General features: G+C 47.8%; 1 protein-coding gene across 2 annotated transcripts in view; it reads right to left on the bottom strand.

The window, feature by feature from the left end:
• LOC134936135 (DENN domain-containing protein 1B-like) overlaps nt 1–17,051 on the bottom strand; it is a 140,921-nt gene that overhangs the window by 12,880 nt on the left and 110,990 nt on the right. For both annotated transcript variants that reach the window (XM_063931051.1, XM_063931052.1), the window contains 2 exons: nt 6,769–6,827; nt 209–407 (listed from right to left, as the gene is read on the bottom strand). In XM_063931051.1, the coding sequence (XP_063787121.1) occupies nt 209–407; nt 6,769–6,827 (258 nt within the window). The remainder of the gene's footprint in view (nt 1–208; nt 408–6,768; nt 6,828–17,051) is intronic.

Below are 17,051 nucleotides of genomic sequence, written 5' to 3'. Positions count from 1 at the left end.
TGGCACTATTGGGGTCATATGTGTATCTGCCCCCCTCCCCCCCCATATGTGTACCACGCCCCATTTTTTTGGTGCGCGCACACAGTACCTATAAGACATTTTTTCTACTTGCACCACTGGTGTAGGGGCACCAGTGCATTGCTTTGCCAGGGGCCTACAGTGCTTTCAAGACAGCCCTGTTGCTCTCCTTTTTCCGACAACCACTCACCTGGTTGAAGTATTGACTGTCCTCTAGGTGGAAGCAGTCCAGACTGTGTGCCCCGTATAATGCACATTTCTCTCCAGGTGTTCTTGTGTTTAGGGTTTCAAAGATTTCATTTAGTAGATCCATACCATCGTCTAGGAGGGGGAACTCCATTTGTTCAGTAGACTCAGGATCCTTCTCCTCACATGTTCCTTCAACATCTCTGAGAAAAGATAGATGGCGGGGTTAACAAGGTACTTACATGGGTAATATGATGTTACAGGGATAGAATGAACCTTCATGAACTGGGGTAGTGTTAGTAGGTGTTACAGGGGGAATAAGACACTCAGGAGCTTACTTCCTGTAATAACAAGTTACGAGGAAACAAGGCACCATGGTCTTCAGGTTGCCGGCGGCCGGGCTCCCGATGACCACCATAACGGCGCCGGAATCCCGACCACTGGCATACCGACAGATTTACTCCCTCTTGGGGGTCCACGAGCCCCCTGGAGGGAGAATAGATAGCGTGTTGCGCGTAGCGATCCCACAAGGGGCTAATTTGCGCTTGCCCAGCTGTCGGTATTCCGGCGCCGGTATGCTGGTCGCCGGGAGCCCGATTGCCGGCAACACATACTACACCCCCAAGAGGCTGTATATATTGTACATTGTGGTTGACTACAATAATAACAAAAAAGGTATTTGGTGATTTAGGGGTCTATTTACTAAGCCTAAGATGGAGATAAAGTGGACTGAGATAAAGGGGAACATGTACTAAGCAGTGATAAAAGTGAAGTAAGCCAGTGGAGAAGTTGCCCATGGCAACCAATCAGCTGCTCTGTATAGTTTCTCTGACGTCCTAGTGGATGCTGGGGACTCCGTAAGGACCATGGGGAATAGACGGCTCTGCAGGAGACTGGGCACATCTAAAGAAAGATTCAGGACTATCTGGTGTGCACTGGCTCCTCCCCCTATGACCCTCCTCCAAGCCTCAGTTAGATTTCTGTGCCCGGCCGAGCTGGATGCACACTAGGGGCTCTCCTGAGCTCCTAGAAAGAAAGTATAGTTTAGGTTTTTTATTTTACAGTGAGACCTACTGGCAACAGACTCACTGCATCGAGGGACTAAGGGGAGAAGAAGCGAACCTACCTGCTTGCAGCTAGCTTGGGCTTCTTAGGCTACTGGACACCATTAGCTCCAGAGGGATCGACCGCATGGAACTGGCCTTGGTGTTCGTTCCCGGAGCCGCGCCGCCGTCCCCCTTACAGAGCCAGAAGCACGAAGAAGGTCCAGAAAATCGGCGGCTGAAGACTTCTGTCTTCTCCAAGGTAGCGCACAGCACTGCAGCTGTGCGCCATTGCTCCTCATGCACACCACACACTGCGGTCACTGATGGGTGCAGGGCGCTGGGGGGGGGGGCGCCCTGAGCAGCAATATTAACACCTTGGCTGGCAAACTAACACCATATATAACCCCAGAGGCTATATAGGTGTATATTAACCCTTGCCAGATATATTAAAATAGTGGGAGAAAGCCCGCCGAAAAAGGGGCGGGGCCATCTCCCTCAGCACACTGGCGCCATTTTCCCTCACAGTTTCGCTGGAGGAATCGCTCCCTGGCTCTCCCCTGCAGTCCTACGCTACAGAAAGGGTTAAAAAGAGAGGGGGGGGCACAAAATTAGGCGCAGTATAGAATATATATGCAGCTATAAGGGAAAACACTCTCTATAGGTGATATCCCTGTGATATATAGCGCTCTGGTGTGTGCTGGCATACTCTCCCTCTGTCTCCCCAAAGGGCTTTGTGGGGTCCTGTCCTCTGTCAGAGCATTCCCTGTGTGTGTGCTGTGTGTCGGTACTGCTGTGTCGACATGTATGATGAGGATAATGATGTTGAGGCGGAGCAAATGCCTGTGAATGGGATGTCACCCCCTGCAGGGTCGACACCGGTGTGGATGGACTTATGGAAGGAATTACGTGACACTGTCAACTCCTTACATAAAAGGTTTGACGACATAGGACAGCCGGCTACTCAGCTTGTGCCTGTCCAAGCGTCTCAAATGTCATCAGGGGCTCTAAAACGCCCGCTACCTCAGATGGCAGACACAGATGTTGACACGGATACCGACTCCAGTGTCGACGACGATGAGACTAGTGTACCTTCCAATAGGGCCACCCGTTACACGATTGAGGCAATGAAAAATGTATTACACATTTCTGATAATACCCCAGGTACCACAAAAAAGGGTATTATGTTTGGTGAGAGAAAACTACCAGTAATTTTTCCTGCATCTGAGGAATTGATATGAGGTGTGTGAGGAAGCGTGGACTTCCCCCGATAAGAAATTGATAATTTCTAAGCAGCGTACCCTTTTCCGCCAGAGGATAGGTCACGTTGGGAAATACCCCCTAGGGTAGAAAAAGCGGTTACACGCTTATTAAAAAAGGTGGCACTACCGTCACGGATACGGCCGCCCTAAAGGACCTGCTGATAGAAAGCAGAAAACTACCCTTAAAGCTATATACACACACACGTGCATTATATTGAGACCTGCTATTGCCTCGGCATGGATGTGCAGTGCGGCAGCTGCGTGGTCAGATTCCCTGTCGGATAATATTAATACTATAGATAGGGACAATATTTTGCTGAAAATAGAGCATATAAAAGACGCTGTCTTATACATGCGTGATGCACAGAGGGATATTTGCCGACTGGCATCACAAATAAGCGCTATGTAAAACCATTGCCGCCAGGCGGGGGTTATGGACTCGGCAATGGTCGGGCGATGCCGATTCAAAACGGCACACGGAAGTTTGCCCTATAAGAGGGTGGAACTGTTTGGGGATAGTCTTTCAGACCTCGTTTCCACAGCTACGACTGGGAAATCAAAACTTTTGCCACAAGCTACCCCACAGCAAAAGAAAGCACTGTATTATCAGGTACAGTCCCTTCGGCCCCAAAAAAGTAGAGGACTAGAGGCTCATCTTTTCTGCCAAGAGGAAAAGGTAGAGGGAAAAAGCTGCAGCACACAGCTAGTTCCCAAGAGCAGAAGTCCTCCCCTGCGTCCGGTAAGTCCACAGCATGACGCTGGGGCTGCTCAGGCGGACCCGGGTACGGTGGGGGCCCGTCTCAGAAATTTCAGCGCACAGTGGGCTCTCTCACAGGTGGATCCCTGGGTTCTTCAATCAGTATCTCAGGGGTACAGGCTGGAATTCGAGTCGTCTCCCCCCCGCCGTTTCCTAAAATCTGCCGTACCGGCAACTCCCTCTGCCAGGGAGGCAGTGTTGGTGGCTGTCCAAAAACTGTATTCACAGCAAGTGATTATCAAGGTACCCCTCCTTCAACAGGAAAGGGGTTACTATTCCACAATGTTTGTGGTACCGAAACCGGATGGTTTGGTGAGACCCATCTTAAATTTAAAATCCTTGAACACATATAACAAAAGATTCAAGTTCAAGATGGAATCGCTCAGGGCGATTACTGCGAACCTGGACGAGGGGGATTACAGGGTCTCTCTGGACATCAAGGATGCTTACCTACATGTCCCCATTTACCCTCCTCACCAGGAGTACCTCAGGGTTGTGGTACAGGACTGTCACTATCAGTTCCATACGCTGCCGTTTGGATTATCCACGGCACCGAGGGTCTTTACCAGGGTAATGACCGAAATGATGATACTCCTTCGCAAGAAGGGAGTTTTAATTATCCCGTACTTGGACGATCTCCTGATAAAGGCAAGGTCCAAGGAGCAGTTGGTAGTGGGGGTAGCACTTTCTCGGGAAGTGCTGCAACAGCACGGCTGGATTCTCAATATTCCAAAGTCACAGCTGGTCCCGACGACACGTCTTCTGTTCCTGGGAATGATTCTGGAAACAGACCAGTGGAAAAAGCAGAGGAGTTGTCATCTCTAGTCAGAAACCTCCTAAGACCGGGACAGGTGTCGGTACATCAATGCACACGAGTCCTGGGAAAAATGGTAGCTTCGTACGAAGAAATTCCATTCGGAAAGTTCCACGCAAGGATTTTCCAGTGGGACCTGTTGGACAAATGGTCCGGGTCCCATCTCCAGATACAGCAGCGGATAACCCGGTCGGCAAGAACCAGGGTGTCGCTGCGGTGGTGGCTGCAAAGGGCTCATCTACTAGAGGGCCGCAGATTCGGAATACAGGACTGGGTCCTGGTAAACACGGATGCCAGCCTTCGGGGCTGGGGTGCAGTCACACAGGGAATAAAATTCCAAGGACTGTGGTCCAAACAGGAGATTTCACTTCACATAAATTTTCTGGAGCTAAGAGCCCTTTACAAGGCCGTAAGCCAAACAAGGCCCCTGCTTCAAAACCAGCCGTACTGATCCAATCAGACAACATCACGGCGCTCGCCCATGTAAACAGGCAGGGCGGCACAAGAAGCAGGAGGGCAATGGCAGAAGCCACAAGGATTCCCCGTTGGGCGGGAAATTCACGTGGTAGCACTGGCAGCAGTGTTCATTCCGGGAGTGGACAACTGGGAAGCAGACTTCCGCAGCAGACTCCACCCGGGAGAATAGGGACTTCATCCAGAAGTCTTCCAAATGCTGGTAAACCGTTGGGAAAGACCACAGGTGGACATGCTGGCGTCCCGCCTCAATAAAAAAAGATATTGCGCCAGGTCAAGGGAACCTCAGGCGATCGCTGTGGACGCTCTAGTGACACCGCGGGTGTACCAGTCGGTTTATGTGTTCCCTCCTCTCCCTCTCATACCCAAGGTACTGAGGATAATAAGAAAAAGAGGAGTAAGAACTATACTCATTGTTCCGGATTGGCCAAGAAGGGCTTGCTACTCGGAACTTCAAGAAATGATCTCAGAGGACCCATGGCCTCTGCCACTCAGACAGGATCTGCTGCAGCAGGGGCCCTGTCTGTTCCAAGACTTACTGCGGCTGCGTTGACGGCATGGCGGTTGAACACCGGATCCTCAGTGAAAAAGGCATTCCGGAGGAAGTCATTCCTACCCTGATCAAAGCCAGGAAGGATGTCAGCCTGAAGTTCAGACGTTGTAAGGGATTGCTGCATATTCAGCCCCTTTTTTGTGCCCCCAGTGGCACCTTGGGTTCTCAATGTGGTTTTGGAGTTCCTGGAATCACATTGGTTTGAGCCACTTAAAACCGTGGATTTGAAATATCTCCCATGGAAAGTGGTCATGTGTTGGCTCTGGCTTCAGCCAGGCATGTGTCAGAATTGGCGGCTTTGTCATGAAAAAGCCCTTACCTGATTTTCCATATGGATAGGGCAGAGTTGAGGACTCGTCCTCACCTTCTCCCGAAGGTGGTATCAGGTTTTCACTTGAACCAACCTATTGTGGTGCCTGCGGCTACTAGGGACTTGGAGGATTCTAAGTTACTGGACGTAGTCAGGGCCCTGAAAATCTATATTTCCAGGACGGCTGGAGTCAAGAAAACTGACTCGCTGTTTATCCTGGATGCACCCAACAAGCTGGGTGCTCCTGCTTCTAAGCAGACTATAGCGCGCTGGATTTGTAGCACTATACAGCTTGCGTATTCTGCGGTGGGACTACCGCAGCCTAAATCTGTAAAAGCCCATTCCACAAGGAAGGTGGGCTCATCTTGGGCGGCTGCCCGAGGGGTCTCGGCTTTACAACTTGGCCGAGCTGCTACTGGGTCAGGGGCAAACACGTTTGCAAAATTCTACAAATTTGATACCCTGGCTGAGCAGGACCTTGAGTTCTCTCATTCGGTGCTGCAGAGTCATCCGCACTCTCCCGCCCGTTTGGGAGCTTTGGTATACTCCCCATGGTCCTTACGGAGTCCCCAGCATCCACTAGGACGTCAGAGAAAATAAGATTTTACTCACCGGTAAATCTATTTCTCGTAGTCCGTAGTGGATGCTGGGCACCCATCCCAAGTGCGGATTGTTTGCAATACTTGTAAATAGTTATTGTTACAAAAATCGGGTTGTTATTGCGAACCATCTATTCAGAGGTTCCATTGTTATCATACTGTTTACCGGGGTTCCTATCACGAGTTATATGGTGTGATTGGTGTGGCTGGTATGAGTCTTACCCGGGATTCAAAATCCTTCCTTATTGTGTCAGCTCTTCCGGGCACAGTGTCCTAACTGAGGCTTGGAGGAGGGTCATAGGGGGAGGAGCCAGTGCACACCAGATAGTCCTAAAGCTTTCTTTAGATGTGCCCAGTCTCCTGCGGAGCCGTCTATTCCCCGTGGTCCTTACGGAGTCCCCAGCATCCACTACGGACTACGAGAAATAAATTTACCGGTGAGTAAAATCTTATTTTTATAATATGCAAATTATAAATGTTACGTCAGTGCTGTTTGGTTGCCATGAGCAACTTCTCCATTGGCTCATTTCTCCACTTTTATCACTGCTTAGTACATGTTCCCCAAAGTACCAGCCAACCATCTCCTAACTGTCATGTCACAGACTGGGTTTGGAAAATGACAGTTAGGAGTTGATTGGCTGGTACTTTATCTACATCTAAGGCTTAGTAAATAGACCCCTTAGTGCATATGCTTTGCCAAGGCTTGTCTCTATATTGCTGGTTTGGTTATAGAATCCTCGGCTATCACTCACCTCTGGCATTCCCAGGTGTTCTCTTCCACATACGGCTTTCCCGGTCTCTTGGGACGAGGCTGCAAGAGACCATAAAGCTCATTGAGATACAACTACAAAAATATAGGCCCTCATTCCGAGTTGTTCGCTCGCTAGCTGCTTTTAGCAGCATTGCACACGCTAAGCCGCCGCCCTCTGGGAGTGAATCTTAGCATAGCAGAATTGCGAACGAAAGATTCGCAAAATTGCGAATAGAAATTTCTTAGCAGTTTCTGAGTAGCTCGGGACTTACTCTGCCACTGCGATTAGTTCAGTCAGTTTCGTTCCTGGTTTGACGTCACAAACACACCCAGCGTTCGCCCAGGCACTCCCCCCGTTTTTCCAGCCACTCCCGCGTTTTTCCCAGAAACGGCAGCGGTTTTTCACACACACCCATAAAACGGCCAGTTTCCGCCCAGAAACACCCACTTCCTGTCAATCACACTCCGATCACCAGAACGAAGAAAATTCCTCGTAATGCCGTGAGTAAAATACCTAACTTTTGAGTAAAATAACTAAGCGCATGCGCTCTGCGAACATTGCGCATGCGCAGTAAGCGACTAATCGCAATATAGCGAAATTCGGCAACGAGCGAACAACTCGGAATGAGGGCCATAGAACTGACCTTCTGCTTTAATTCACATACTCGTCTACCAAGCACATTATAAGGCACACACCTACTCTCCTGCCCTCACTCTTGAGCCCAGTTACACCGTGTCCATGGAAATTGGATCCAAATATTAACATGATGGACAGTAATTCCAAGGGGCCAATTTATTGATTATCTGCTGCGGTTCTCTGTAGATACATTTGGAGGATACTTAATATTTGCATTGTGATGACACAAATATTAATTGATAATAATAGGTCCCTAAGACCATGCTTCATGAATGATACATTCACTATAAGCTGAGGGAGCATCGCTCTCCTCTTAACCTCGGTCAGTGGCGGTGTGAAACGTTCTCACAATGTATCCCTCAAATGTTCTGGCATTTTTGCGCTCACACCCCTAATCTAGGTAGGGAACACCCTGATCTGTCATCTTTTTCCCATAAGGCAAAGTCTAGAGTAAATCTATTAAAGATTCTAAAAATAAGTGGAGGCGTTGCCCATAGCAACCAATCACATTCTGTCTATCCTCTTCCAGGATGCAATAGAGAAATATTAGCTAGAATCTGATTGGTTGATATGGCCAACACCACCACTTTTGATTTTTAGAAGCTGTAGCCATTGGCCTTAGTCAAAACTGCTCCTTTAGTGTCTCTGCCTCCAATCCCTCCCTGTGTTGGGGCCCCACTAGGCTCTGTAAATGCCCCCCCTGCTTTTCTCACTGTTTGCTTATTTGGGGTCTGAATCTGAGTCGCACCGCATGCAGATGCAAAACATGCATTAGTATGGGCAGTATGGATGGTGTAATGGTTAGCATTACTGCCTCACAGCACTGAGGTCATGGGTTAGAGTCCCACCATGGCTCTACTTGTGCGGAGTTTGTATATTCTCCCTATACTTGCGTGGGTTTCCTCCGAGTACTCCAGTTTCCTCCCACAATCCAAAAACATACTGGTAGGTTAATTGGCTTCCAACAAAAATTAACGAATGCAGGCATGTCCAGGCGGTTTGAGGGCGGATGTCTGACGTCAAATCCGGGACCTCCATCGCTGGATCCGTCGCACTGGGTAAGAAGCTGCAGGGCTAGTCTTGTTTTGCTAGAAACTTTTTTAGCATAGCAGGGATGCACAAGCGTTCACAGCCCTGCTATGCTAAAATACACTCCCCCATAGACGGCGTCAGGTTGATCGCACGAGCAGCAAAAAGTTGCTACGTGCGATCAACTCGGAATGACCCCCATAGATTGTAAGCTCCATTGGGGCAGAGACTGATGTGAATGGCCAAATATTCTTTGTAAAGCGCTGCGGAAAATGTGTGCGCTAAACTGGCAATAAATAATAATAAATTATGTATTAAGTCAGGCCCTCACGGTTGCCAGCAAATACAGTCACTTTGATTGCGGCTCAGAATAAGCTCCTTGGTCTCCAGTACAAACTCTATATTAGCATTCATATGCAACCCTCCTTCCCTAACCTCTCCCCTTCTGCACCCCTCCTGCCCTAACCTCTCCCCTTCTGCACCCCTCCTGCCCTAACCTCTCCTTTTTTGTACCCCATCTGCCCTAACCTCTCCTTTTCTGCACCCCTCCTGCCATAACCTCTGATTTTCTGTACCACTCCCACCCTAACCTCTCCTCTTCTGTACACTACCTGCCCTAACCTCCCCTTTTCTGTACCCCTCCTGTCCTAACCTCTCCTCTTCTGTAATGCTCCTGTCCTAACCTCTCCCCTTCTTTTTTTTATTTTTTTTATTTAAACTGTTTTTATTAAGGCAGCAGACAAATCATCACAACAGTACATTTCCAAAAGAAGGGGACAAGATTGTCGCATATCATATATGTCAATATAAAACATTTAAAGCACCCAAAGCATGGAAAAAAGTTGTCTGCTTATTTTTCGACATCAAAACATGTAAAAGGGGAACATTCTAACAAAACAGCTTAGGAAAATAGGAAAGGAGAGAAAGAGAGGGAAGAGGTAGAAGAAAGAGAAAGGGAAATTTATGAAATGTAGGGACAGGTGAGAGTATCTGCATAGAGAGGATGAGTCCTTTGGGAGATAAGGGTAGGACCTTTTCAAGTAGGGATCTGAAACATGTTAGATAGACACATTGGCCCTCATTCCGAGTTGTTCGCTCGGTAAATTTCATCGCATCGCAGCGATTTTCCGCTTAGTGCGCATGCGCAATGTTCGCACTGCGACTGCGCCAAGTAAATTTGCTATGCACTTAGTAATTTTACTCACGGCTTTTTCATCGTTCTGGCGATCGTAATGTGATTGACAGGAAATGGGTGTTACTGGGCGGAAACAGGCCGTTTTATGGGCGTGTGGGAAAAAACGCTACCGTTTCCGGAAAAAACGCAGGAGTGGCCGGAGAAACGGAGGAGTGTCTGGGCGAACGCTGGGTGTGTTTGTGACGTCAAACCAGGAACGACAAGCACTGAACTGATCGCAGATGCCGAGTAAGTGTGGAGCTACTCTGAAACTGCGAAGAAGTTTGTAATCGCAATATTGCGAATACATCGTTCGCAATTTTAAGAAGCTAAGATTCACTCCCAGTAGGCGTAGGCTTAGCGTGTGTAACTCTGCTAAAATCGCCTTGCGAGCGATCAACTCGGAATGAGGGCCCTTATACGTAATGAGAGAAGAACTAAGTAGTTATATAAGACCGATACACAGGTGACTCCCTGAAATCATACCAGGGAAACCAGATGGCTGTAAAGTTGATGGTTTGCCTGATGAGAAGGAGATAAGGTCTTCCATATCTAAAAAGTAATCAATCTTTTTAAACCATAATTTAATCGAGGGCGGTGATGTGGACCTCCAAAGAGTTGGAATAACCGCTTTTGCAGCATTGCTAAGATGTCTCAATAGGGAGCATTTGTAAGAATGCGCGCCCATGGAGGTATGATTAAGGAGCCAAAAACCCGGGTCCTTTGGGACTACATCCCTCACTATCAGTTCGGAACATTTAACTACCTCTGTCCAAAATGGAGTTATAAGAGGGCAGTCCCACCATATGTGCACGTAGCTCCCTGGGACGTTTCTACATCTCCAGCAAAGATTCGAGAGAGAGGGAAACATTTAAGAACAAGAGGTGTCCTATACCACCTATATATGAGTTTATAAAGAGTCTCTAGTGTTGATAAACATAAAGAGCTCGGCTGGGCGTTACTAAATACGGAATCCCAATTGATCTGTGTAGGTAGCCCTGACAGTTCCCTCTCCCAGGAAGCAATAAAAGTAGGCAGTTGCTGGAACAAGTCTTCCATGATAAGCGCGTAAATTTGAGAGATAGTATGTGTAGGAGAACTAGGCAAGACGCACATTTTTTCAAATACGGTGAGAGCTCTAGTTATGCCAGAAAAGTTCTTGGAAGATGTTATGAAATGGTGAACCTGCAGGAACTACCAAAAATCAGAACTATGTATATTCCAATGGGACTGAATATCTGAGAATGAACGTATCCTACCTGAGCTCACCAGCTGACCGACCCTGAAAATCCCGGCTTCCGCCCATGGCGCAAAAGCTGTCCCATGGAGACCTGGAACAAATTCGGGATTATGGAGAAAAGAAGTAAAAGGGGACCATTTGGAGGATATATGGCTCTTAGACCTCAACGTGGCCCATAATTTAAGTGTGGGGGAGACTGTGGGGTGGGTGATCTTTGGAAGGATAGGAAGCCAAGGTACAATTTCAATATAATGTGGGAGACAACCTTCCTCCAGAAGAACCCATTGTTTGCGATCTTTAGCCCGTGACCATTCCAGAATCCTATTCAAATGTACTGCATGATAGTAGCTAGAAATATGTGGTAGTTGTTGCCCACCTTGATGCTTTCTCCTAAATAAAATGTCGTGTTTAAATCTAGGCATTTTGCATCCCCAAACAAATGCATGAATAAGAGTCTGGATGTCTCGGAACCAAAGTAGGGGGATATGTATAGGAAGGGTTTGGAGAAAGAATAATATCCTAGGAAGGGCATTCATTTTGACAACATTGATCCTGCCAAACCACGATAATCGCAATTTCCTCCACCTCTGGAAGTCTAGGCGAAGCTTCGCCAACAGGGGGCTAAAATTCAGGGAGAACAATTTGGATAAGTTGTTGGACAGTAGCACCCCCAAATATTTTAATTTGTGGTCGTGCCAAGTAAAAGGGAAGGAACGTTTCAAACCCTCTACTATATCAGGAGAGGTAGTTAAGTTCATAGATTTGGAATAGTTTATTTTAAAATTAGAGAGGGCTCCAAACTTCTGAAATTCTGCCATTAGATTTGGTAATGAGGTGACCGGTTTTGAAATTATAGCGAGTAAGGCATATAAAGCCAATTTGTTTTCAGTCCCCTTTATCAGCAAGCCAGAAATATTTGGATTGGCCCTAATGCTTCGAGCTAATATTTCCATGCAAAGGACAAAAAGCAACGGGGATAGTGGGCAACCTTGTCGTGTGCCGTTGGTAATAAAAAAGGAATCAGAAAGGGAGCCATTAATCCTGATTTTGGCGGACGGGGAAGCATGAAGAGATAGGATTCTATGAAGACAGGTATTGCCAAGCCCTAGATGTTTCAGTATGCCAGACAAAAAGTACCAGTCCACCCTGTCAAATGCTTTTTCAGCATCGGTCGACAGCATGATTGAGGGGGACGTAATCTGGCCAGCATAGTGAATCATATTGAGCACTTTAGAGGTGTTATCTCTGGCTTCCCAGGCCTAGAACAAATCCAGCCTGATCTCCATGAATCAAACCGGGCAATAATAGTTTAAGACGATTTGCAATTAGTTTGGCAAAAAGTTTTATGTCTATGTTCAATAGTGAAATTGGCCGATAGCTAGAGCAAAGACTGGGATCTTTGCCCTCCTTAGGTAAAACTGCAATGTGGGCTTCGAGAGATTGCGGGGAAAAGGGCGAGTGCTCTGATACAGTATTAATTGCTCTCGTGAGATGAGGGACCAATTTCTCCTTGAAAGCTTTATAATATGCAATGGTATACCCATCAGGGCCTGGACTCTTGCCGTTGGGAGAAGAGTCAATGACTTTCATAACCTCCTCAGTAGAGAAAGGGGCGTCTAGATCTTCTACCTCTTTTGTGGACAGCGTAGGGAAGTCTAAGGCCTGCAAGTAGTCAGCTATGGCTGTTCGGTGGGACGGCTTATCAACTCTTCCAGTCGGACCAGAAAGGTTGTACAAGGTGGAATAGTATGCCTGAAAGGCCCTAGCAATATGAGGTGTTTCATGTTGGGGCTGACCTTAACTAGCTTTAATTGTATGAATAAAAGTGAGTGCACGTTGTTCTCTGAGGGCTTTGGCCAGTAATTTCCCGGGTTTGTTACCCCATTGATAGTATCTGCTACGGCACTTCCGATATGAAAATTTGACTCTATCAGAGAGTAGTTTATTCAGATCGGCCCTGGCAGCCTCAAGATCTGCATAATGTTGTGGGGTTTGGGATTTCTTATGTAAAAGCTCGAGAGATTTTATCCTAGATAATAAGTCACCACTGAGTTTCTCCCTCTGCCTTTTACGGAAAGAGCCTATCTGGACACAAACCCCTCTAATGACACATTTATGTGCCTCCCAGACCGAGACCTTAGATGTATCGTCTAGATCATTAGTACAGATATAGGAGTCTAAGGCGTTGTCAATTCGAGACCGACACTCCGCGTCCTGTAAAAAAGTGTTGTTAAAACGCCAGGACCATTGTCGGCGTGTACAGGGTGGAAGGCGTAATGTGAGGTTAACAGGGGCGTGGCCTGACCACACAATTTGTCCTATAGAGGCATCAGACAGAAGATGCAGGTGTCGGTGGCTCAAAAACAAATAATCAATTCTGGAGTATGTCTGATGTGGATGCGAGAAAAAGGAATAATCTACCTCGGCAGGATGTGTCAGTCTCCATGTGTCAATCAGCTGGTGGTCGAGCAAGGTGCGTCTCACCCCCCTATGCTCCCTCTCTGGCCTGCAAGAAATCTTTTTAGAGTTGTCATGAAGGGGATCGAGAGTCCAATTTAAGTTGTCTCCCATTACTACCACCCCTTCTAGGAGAGACTCAGCAATTTCCAAAACTGAGGACAAAAAGGAAGGTTGTTTAGCATTGGGAGCATATACGTTCAAAAAAGAAAAGCGTTGGCCGTATATATCGCATTTTACCAGCAACCCCCTACCTTCAGCTAGTCTATGGGAAGTAACATTCAGGATAGGCAGGTGGCGAGCCAATAAAACAGCCACACCTAATGTCTTACTGGAAGGATTATTAGACAGGAAAACATGAGGATAGTAGTGACATTTCAAAGACGGCGCATGTCCCATCTTAAAATGCGTTTCCTGAATAAAAGCAACGTCAACTCTCTCATCTCTAAGCCATTTAAGGAGTTTAGACCTTTTCTCAGGGACATTCAACCCTTTAACATTAAGGGTAGTGACATGTAAATCGTTCAACCCCATCGTTACAGCAGACCGAAGAGATTCACAATGGTCATCCCTACAACAGATACTTGAGGGGGGAAAGGAAGAACAGCAAGGAAAGGAAATAGAAAGAGAAGGAAATCAGAGAAAGGAGGAGAAGAAGATGCAGTGTGGAAAGCCACACCACAAAGTACTACGATATTTAACAAAGATGATAACAATAGTAGAAAAAGGACAGCTGCAAAAAGGACAGGAGCGGAATCCTGCCGACTCCCAGCCCAAAGAGACGAGGGATGCAGCATAATGGGGTCCTACGGGGGGCCAAGGACAGCGACCATCCACAATATACAAGCTAATCTAATATGGGTATTACCAAGGAGTGCGCATAGGCACAGAGTGAAACGTATAGAAAAAAAAAAAATATATATATATATATAATCCATAAACCTTTTAGCAAAGTTTCATGAAAGCTGAACAATTATATAAATGAGTATCGTCACGGAAATAAAGAACGCAGCTTAAACAAAATCAAAATAACATACCCACGATACCCCATCACTCATCTATGAAACCATTACAACATTACAAAAACCGATCTCACGTGTGAGCAACATACAACAACATTTAAGGAGAGACAAAAAAAAAAAAAAACAAGTGTACGACAAGAGTGACAGGAGAATTCACGTCAGCACGAGACGAAACCCCCCCGTCATGGAGGCTCAGAGGAACGGGAACCAGCAGAAGTAGACCCCCGCATCCGTGGGGAGCGCACTTGTTGCCACGCGCCGTCCGGAGGAATCACAATAGGCAAATCCGGCAGGTGGTGAAAAGCTTCCCAATCAGGTAGCGGAACCGGAGGTATACCTAATGTCGTGAAGAAGGCCTGTAAGTCCGAAGGTCTGGAGAGACTCGCAACTTTGCCACTATGAGAAACCTGAAGGGAAAAAGGGAAGCCCCATCTGTATTTCAGTTCAAGTTTCCTAAGGGAATCCGTGAGAGGCTTCAAGGCTCGACGCTGCTGCAAGGTCGACCAGGCGAGATCAGGAAATAACTGAATCTTGTCTCCTTGAAAGTCAATACTATCCAGCTGACGGGCTGACCTCATTATTTCCTCTTTTTGGACATAATAGTGGAGCCTTCAAATCACATCGCGTGGTCTGTCAGACGACAAGCCGCGAGGGCGGAGGGCACGGTGTGCTCTATCAAATATAATGTCCTTGTTTGGATCCAGGTCAATAAGTTCTCCAAATATTGTAGTTAAAGCATTCGTCAGGTCAGCCTGTTGGACGCTCTCGGGCAGGCCCCGGACCCTGATATTATTTCGCCGGCCGCGATTATCCATATCTTCGATACGTGATTTGAGAAAAGAGATATCACCCCTCTGATGAGAAAGCACCTCCCGAAATTTAGTAAGGGTATCCATGCTAGACGACTCATGGCGTTCCAGTATATCTACCCGGGCCGCAATTTGAGACATGTCTTGTCGAAGAGCTGCCACTTCCTGAGTGATGGTGGAAAGCAAGCGGGTCTCCAAGGCCGAAAAATCTTGTTTCGTGGGAAGTGATTTAACATGAGATAGGATCTCGCTAATCTCTGCAGACAAAGAGGAGGCCTGTGGAGGCTGCGAATTCCCGGGGGACGACATGTCGCTTACCAGACCGTGTAGGCTCGGGGAGGCCGGGACAGTAGAGGAAGCGGCAGGGCTTGAGGTTGGAGTAGTTAAGAACTGACGTAGGTCCGGCGAATGTCGGGTAGCGGGGGATGGGATCGCGTCCGGTTTGGTCTTGGCCTTTTTTTTCTTTATCCCTCTCACCATGAGATTGGTCTTCAAATAAGGCAGTGCAGTATTACACTTTCACATAACCTCGGCACTATAAAAACACATGGACCGTCGTCGTGCAAAAGCCCCCCACGCGGCCCTAGGGCAACATCAGGCAGGCAGACACATAGCTAGGGAGCTATATGGCTATGCACAGCGACATAACATCAGGGCTCGATCCAGTCTGGGTGTAGATACCGGACACCAGGCGATAGAGAGTATGCAGCTGTAACACCGCTCTTCAGGCTCCGTGGTCCCCCCTGGCCAGGAGGGTCAATCTGTATTTGGATGGCAGCAGCGGGTGAAGATTCAGTTATAGCTCCGGTAGGGACACGGAGCTAATTGGAGCAACAACCTCTCCCCTTCTGTACCCATCCTGTCCTAACCTCTCCCCTTCTGCACCCCTCCTGATCCAACCTCTCCCCTTCTGGAACCCTCCTGCCCTAACCTCTCCCCTTCTGTACACTTCCTGCCATAACCTCTCCTCTTCTGTACCCCTCCTGTCCTAACCTCTCCTCTTCTGTACCCCTCCTGCCATAACCTCTCTCCTTCTGTACCCCTCCTGCCCTAACCTCTCCTTTTCTGTACCCCTCCTGCCCTAACCTCTCCTCTTCTGTACCCCTCCTGCCATAACCTCTCTCCTTCTGTACCCCTCCTGCCCTAACCTCTCCTTTTCTGTACCCCTCCTGCCCTAACCTCTCCTCTTCTGTACCCCTCCTGCCCTAACCTCTCTCCTTCTGTATTATCTTGCACTGAACACTCTATTAGTCTCCCCCCATGGATGTCCTTATGGCATTGGTAGGTGTCAGCAGTGTGCGATGGATGTCAGTCCACATGGCAGATACTTTATTAACCGGCAGATAACAGGATGCAGAGTAATACAGGGTTAATGTAATTATGCACATACAACAATTAGAAACAGTTCCAGCCCAGAGCTTATGGGGTTAATGCAGGTGGTGTGCATAGAATGACCAGACACACCTGCATATATACATTCAGTGGTGATGGCACAGTGGTATTTGTAGTTCCTCTGCTGTAATACAGGCTCTATATGAAAGACTCGGGCACATCCTCTTCTAATGGAGGATGGCGAAGGTAGATGCGTAGACAAGCTGCACATGCCCAGTAGTGCATTTGGGTCAGAGGTCACATCAGCAGACCACTGTCTGAGTTACGGGGTCCCGGAACAAGCACTATAGGGAGAGACAGCATGGAGCGCCCTGCCCTCTTAACAGTCCCACCACGCCCTAAAGCTCAGCGTGTCCAGAACAGGGCTTAAGGCCAGTACTCACAGCCCGATTTGGGAGAGATGTGTGCTGAGCGAACCGCTCAGCACGCATCTCTCCCACCGCTCAGCAAAGCGCGATGTGTGCTGAGTGTGCGGGGGCAGGCCAATCTAGCACCAGCGATAGCCCCGCGCATCGCTTTCGCTG

This window comes from Pseudophryne corroboree, chromosome 6 (genome assembly GCF_028390025.1).
Source record: "Pseudophryne corroboree isolate aPseCor3 chromosome 6, aPseCor3.hap2, whole genome shotgun sequence".
Classification (NCBI taxonomy): domain Eukaryota; kingdom Metazoa; phylum Chordata; class Amphibia; order Anura; family Myobatrachidae; genus Pseudophryne; species Pseudophryne corroboree.
Note: the sequence above shows the minus strand (reverse complement) of the source record. Positions and strands in the feature narration are given on the sequence as shown.